The sequence below is a fragment of the Corapipo altera genome, unplaced genomic scaffold (genome assembly GCF_003945725.1).
Source record: "Corapipo altera isolate COAL_440 unplaced genomic scaffold, ASM394572v1 257, whole genome shotgun sequence".
Classification (NCBI taxonomy): domain Eukaryota; kingdom Metazoa; phylum Chordata; class Aves; order Passeriformes; family Pipridae; genus Corapipo; species Corapipo altera.
Window position 1 is genome coordinate 271685 of NW_020885045.1, and position 6545 is coordinate 278229.

A 6545-nucleotide genomic window follows, 5' to 3' on the forward strand; every position below is an offset into this window, starting at 1 on the left:
TTCCCCCCCATTCCCTGCTTCCAGCACCTGCCTGGGACAGGGAACACCCCCCCCATTCCCTGCTCCCAGCACCTGCCTGGGACAGGGAACACACCCCCATTCCCTGCTCCCAGCACCAGCTCCTGCCCCGTGTTCCACTCGCACACATTCTCCTCTCAATCCTTCCCCCTGCAGGCAAAGCCAGCTCGGGGATGGTCTCACACAAGTGACCTCGGGAACTCCCCTGGGACCTGAAACTCCTCTGGGGTTTGTTCCCAGCTCCACACCCCCAACACACCCCCAGACCAGGCAATCCGTGAGCATGGCACTGAAAATAACTCATCCTGCAGCCCATTATTTACAAATATTTAAGGTAAACACCAAAAATCTTAAAGCCTTCACGAGATTTTAAAACCTTATAAATCTTTAAAAAGGTCTTAAAATCCAAAATCCTCACAAAATCTTAAACCCGTATAAAAATCTTAAATCTTTATAAAACCTTAAATCTTCATAAAATCTTAAGTCTTAAAAAAAAAAAACTTAAATCTTTGTAAAGTCTAAAATCTCTCTAAAGATCTTATAATCTTCATAGAATAGATCAGCACTTCCCCTTCTTCCCCACTTCTCCCTATTCCAAGTTATGATTTGGTTCTATGTGAGTTATTTAATATAATTATTATTCATACATATCAATAATTATTTCACATATAAATGACAGTAATCAATTAATATATATCAATAATACACATATATCAATAATTATTTCACATAATCATCATTTTTGAGATATAAAATTCTCAAGGCTGTGGAGCTGAAATTCCAACCCTACAGGATTTATTTATTTATTTAAATCTGAATTATTATTCTAAGCAATCAATCTATATAAATTTTATCAGCCCTGGTTGCACCTGGGACAACCATTAAGTTTTGTGTTTCTTTAAAGCAAGGTCTCATTTTTGTGTCAAAGACTTTATTATGAGCATTCTCTGTATAAAGTGAAAATTTACATGAATAGTTGGATGAAAAATGGGGGGTTTTTTAGGAGGTTTTTGGGTGTTTCCTGTTTATTTTTAAATCAGAAAGAGAAATCTTCAATAAGTCACAAAGATATTGACTATGATACTGGCAAAGTTCAGTTTTACAAAGCTCCACAAGAAGAAGTTCAAGAAGAGGAAAGTTATCAAATAAACCCCTCTATTAAAAAAAACAAACTTTGGAGGAGTTGAACACTCAAAAAATAAAGTGTCACTAAACCAAATTTGCCTTTTTCTGTACTCACACTTTCTAGCACCTCTGCATTAGTTGTGGTTTGTCTCTGTAAGTTCTTTTACTTAAAAAAAAAGATCTGAATGCTAACAAAAAACCCCAGATTTTGAAACAGCACCAGAAGACACAAACAAATGTATTTTTTTTAAAGACATGAAGTTATTCTGGCACTCAGAATACAGATTTTAAGAGCATTGTTCCCCTAAAAAGGGAAAAAATCATTCAAAGCTGATTGTTCATTCAAAAATCATCCATATCACTAAAAAGGGAAACAAGTCATTCAATGTAAGAGGATTAATTCTATGTAAATCTTTTGATAGCACGTTGTACAAACTATTATTTTTATTTTTTTTACTATTATTTTTACTATTTATTCAGAAATAAGCTTAGGTGGTTTGGAAACAAAAGCTCCAAGGAGGACTAGAAAGAAAGGGAGGCTGGGAAAATTCCTCTATCTTCTGGGAAGAGAAATCTGCTGTGTAACAGCTTAATTTGATGTATTTGCTGGGGTTTTTAGTGTTTCCCACAGCTCCAGGGGAGGCAAATGAACTGTCCAGCAGGGAAGAAAACCAAATTATAACCATGGCTACAGGGTTGTTTCAAGTCCTGAACATGAGAGAAGGAACACGGGAGGGAGATCCCCAGGAGATGGGGGGGAAAGCAAAGCCAACAAACCAGATGAATAAAGTCAATGTCTGGGGAAAGTCTTGGAAAAACACAGCCAGTGGGATGGGGAGGTCTGGGAGCAGAGGCTGGAAGTCAGTCCCAGCCTGTGGGACACAGTCAGGGGTGAGGGCTGGTGGTTTGTCACAGAAATGATACAGAAATTATCTTGTGAGCACAGAAAAGCAGTGACGACTCAATCCATTAAAAAATTCCAGAAGTGGCCCATTCCCAGGATCTTTATTTTGCAGGGAGCAGCGTTAACCAGCACAGGATAATCTCCAGAGCCACCCCCCAGGCTTTGGTAGCTCCCTGGGATGGGCTGGGGCCAGATCAGCTCCTCCAGCCAGGCCCAGGCAGAGGCAGCATTAAAGAATTCCTGGTTCATTAAAGAATTCCTTTATCCCAAGGGCTGCAGAATCCCAGAGCCAGCCTGGCCACCACAAACCACCAGCCCTCAGTGGGAAAGTCCCTTCTCTCCACCCCAACTCCAACCCAGGTCACGCTGTCTGATGGAGGAGAGGGTTTTATTCCCACATTTCCCATCACTCCTGCCCTGGATGGGTAAAGCACCCCGGGAATTCCGGGTTTAAATCCAGCCCCCAGTGCTGGTGCCTCAGGAGCAGGGCAGTGCTGGGCTCCCTGCTGGAGGAATTCCCTGGGAGGGAGTGATCCCTCTGCTTCAGCCAGAGCTGGAATATTTTATTCCATTCTTTAAACCTTATTTAAGACCAAGTAGGAGAGTTCAGGAAAGGACAACAAATCAAACCAGAAACCAGCCAGTGACTGGAGGGATTCCTCAGGATAAAACACAATTGAAGGAAAGGTTGGCAAAGCAATGGTGGGGAAAAGGGACATGGAGACAGTGCCAGGTGTTAAAGCATCAAACCCCAGGGAGATGGAATTGGTACTAAAGGATGCAGGAATGTTCAGGAGGGAAAAACTGAAAGGGAAAAAAAGGCCTTTACTATGAGGTAAACAGCAAAGAAGTGTCCAGGGTCTCCCCTGGACAACACAGGGCTCCTCCCCTTCCCAATTCCCTTGTTCCCTGAAATTCTGTCTGTCCCTCCTCGGGACAGCTTTCCTGCCACATTCCCTCCCTGCTGCACTGACCAGGACACAGCTGAGCCACCTCCTGTTCCTAATGCAATTTAATTCCCCCGAGTTAAACCCCACCAAGGCAAAGCTCTGCTGGAGCTGAGGGAGCTGTCAGGGCTTACCTTTGAGGGAATTCAGCGAGAACATCTCCATCCCCGTGGGAAGGGTGGCTTCCTGGGACAGCAGGAGGGAGCAAGGAGAGACAGCAAGTTAGGATTAATATTTCCTTCAAAGTGTTTCAAGTGCTTCTGCTTTGCCTCCACAGTGACAAAAATTTGGGGAGGTTTTAAAACCTTTATTAGGCCAGAACCGAGTCACTTATTGCCATTATTCTCCTTTTCAAAGGAAAAAAAAAACAGAAAAAAGAGAAGTCCTTTTGATAACCTTCTTTGCTGAAAGTGTGTTAAACTTCTTATTTTAATTTCTTATTAAAAGAGCTTTCAGTCACATAAGAAAAAAACAACTGTGTTTTGTGGTGCTTTATTTCAGGCCAGAGATCAAATACATTGCAGGAACTCTTGGAACAGAGTAACAGGGATTTTCTAACCCCCTTGTACCAGAAGGGTGAGGACTGAGGAGCCTCATTTATACAAAGTGAACAAAGTTTGGAGCTGGACTTCCATGGTCCTGGTGGGTCCCTTCCAGCTCAGGGTATTTTGTGATTCCATGGACATTAAATCCCTCTGAATGACTTCCTGTGCATGCAATTAACAGCCTGCAATTATTATTCAAATTCTTCACTTTTGCTTTCAGGAAAACCAACCACAAATTCCTTCAGCAACAGCAGCAAAAAGGGCTTAAGATAAACCCACCCCCCCTTCCTGGACATGACACCCTGGTCAGGAATTCCCTTCCCCACAGGGAATGAACCTGCCCTGGCTGCCAAGGCCACACGTGGGCTTTTCCAAGGATTAGAGGAATAAACCCAGGGTGAGTTTGTAACAGTGAGAGCCCGTGTGCTGTGGGGGATGTCAGAGCAAAGAGCCCCGGGGGCAGCAGCTCCCTGCAGGGACAGAGCCAGGGAGCTCCTCTGTGGGAGAGATTCCGAGGGGCAGTGGAGCCACATCCCGGCAGGAATGCAAATGGAACTGCAGGGAGTGGAGCACATGGCAGCCTGTGCCCCTTCCACGGGGATCACCCAGTCTGGGCTAAACCACCTCAAAGCCAGCGGTGTCTGTGATAAATTGTGTGAGTCTGGTGTTACTCCAGAGAGGAGCAAACCCAGGAACACCCCGAAATCACTGGAGAGAGAAAACCAGGAGTGGGACCAGGAATGCCGCGGTAAATCCAAGTCATGGAGGCATCAGCCACATCTCCCTCCCAAATTCTTAAGCATGACCAAAGCAGGGGGAGCTGCTTGCCTGGAGAGACCGAGGGTATCCCAGGGAATACAGGGAAGTTCATCTCCATCAGCCTTCTGGGACAAGGAGAGCAGCTCCAGGCACAGAAACTGCAAAGTTCCCTGTGGAGCAGGAATTGGGGGAAAGGGAGCAAAGAACATCTCAGCCACACTGGGACAGGGGGGCTCATCCAAAAATGGCCTCAAGCTGAAGGAGGGCAGGGTTAGATGGGATATTGGGAAGGAATTCCTGGCTGGGAGGGTGGGGAGGCCCTGGCACAGGTTGCCCAGAGAAGCTGTGGCTGCCCCTGGATCCCTGGAAGTGTCCAAGGCCAGGTTGGAGCAACCTGGGAGAGTGGAAGGTGTCCCTGCCCATGGCAGGGGGTGAGACTGGGTGATCCTTAAGGTTTTTCCAACCCAAATCAGCCTGGGATTTTATGAATAAACACAGCATAAAGCTGATGGAAATGGTCTTTTCTGCTCAAGACCAAGGAAATAAAACATTGAACACCCTCCAGGGATGAACTTCCAAGACAAACAACCAAGAGCCCCTGGGACAAGCAAGATTCCAACCCAGCTGTTATTTATAATCCTGTCTGGAGATCCCAGCTGAGGCAGGACCTTTACTGGGAACCAGTAAGAGTCAAACTGGGTGGGAGCTGGGCTGGACAAGGGAGGAGAATAAAGGATGAAGAGATCAAACAATTTAGGTCCATGAACAGAATCCCATGGATGAGGGATCCCTTTGGAATGACGTGGAGGAACTGGAGGACTTCAGGCTTGAGCATCCAGTGGGAACAAGGCCCAGGCAGAGAGGGAAGAGCTGGGATAGGGGAGGTCAGGATAAGGCCCAGCCCAGCCCCTGCACCACTGGGTCCCTCAGGGTCAGATCTGCTGGATCTGGACACCAAGAATCCAGACCTGGGAATCACTTCTAGCCCAACCAGCAGCCTGGGGCAAATCCCAGGGTTTGGTGCTGCAGATCCAGATCCCAAATAAAAAGAAGTGTCCAACTCTGGCAGCTGGATCAGCATCCATGGAAACGAGGGGACACAGGACCAGCACAAAAGGGGGACACTGGAAGACACAAAACGTATTTTGTCTGATGAAGGAGAGGTGTGGGGGCTCCCAGGACACTGGACTGGGAAGAAGTGGAACATGATGACACAGAACAGGCAGTGGCACAGCTGGAACGAGAATCCATGGGACCACGGAGCCTCACACTGGGATAACACCGGAGTCTCAGGTGGGAAAAGGGACACCAGAAGTTTGTTAGGAGGAGACTCAGTGCTCCTGCTGCAAAGGCAGAGAGTGAAATCAGGGAATGTGGCACAGGAAACTGCTGGATGAAACCCCAAAGGGTGGGAATTGGGTCTTTGCTGGGTTTCCTTGACCCACCGGAAAACGGCTCCATGAGGAAAAACCACATCCCTGGGAGCAATGCAGTGAGTGGCACAGGAATTCTGATTCCTGCCTGCTGGGATATTGCAGCAGTGCTGGGAGAGGCAGAGCCCCGAGTGCTTTGTGGTGAGAACAAAGGAGAAATCCCGTTGTGTCCCAGTCCAGCCCCAAGGAGTCCCTGCCCCGGGGTCAGGCAGAGCCAACAGGCCACTTCAGGATTGATTCCTCTGCACTTTTGGCTATTTGGGCCAAGGAGCAGCGGGTCCGTGCAGGAAACCCTTCCTTCCCAGCCCTAATCCTGCAGGACTCCCGCTGCTGACCGGCCGGACGGGGGAGAACGAGGAGCTGGAGGTGGGACGGGGCGTTAGATGCTCCGGGACACCCCCGAGCGCCGGGAACCAAGAGGCTGTCCCGGAGCGACAATTCCAGCGACCGCGGGGGGAAACGGAGCCGGGAGCGACAGCGGGACGAGCCACAGGCGGGGAGGGAGCGCCAGGACCGGGAAAGGGCTCGGGAGAGCAGCGGGAGCGAGGCACCCCCGGGTAGGGATGGGAACTCCCGGGAGAGCCGCGCTCCCGGGGCTCTCCCCGCCGGCCCCGCGCCCGGGGGATCCCCGAGCATCCCCCGCCCACCCCGAGCCTCCCCGGGCCCCCCGAGCATCCCCGGGGTCACCAGGAGCATCCTCGCCCTCCCCAAGCATCCTGGGACGCCCCTGGGCCTCCCAAGTCCTCCCGGGGACCCCCGAGCCCCCCGAGTGCCCCCGGTGCCCCGGAGCATCCCCGCCCGCGCCGCCCCGCCC

At 49.2% G+C, this 6545-nt stretch overlaps 1 protein-coding gene across 1 annotated transcript in view; it reads right to left on the bottom strand.

Annotated features, from left to right (window-relative positions):
* DHX30 (DExH-box helicase 30) overlaps positions 1 to 3207 on the bottom strand; it is a 25953-nt gene extending 22746 nt beyond the window's left edge. The window contains exon 1 of the mRNA XM_027668578.1: positions 3129 to 3207. Coding sequence (XP_027524379.1) covers positions 3129 to 3159 — 31 coding nt within the window. The 5' untranslated portion in view covers positions 3160 to 3207. The remainder of the gene's footprint in view (positions 1 to 3128) is intronic.
* Between the last annotated feature and the right edge of the window lie 3338 nt (positions 3208 to 6545).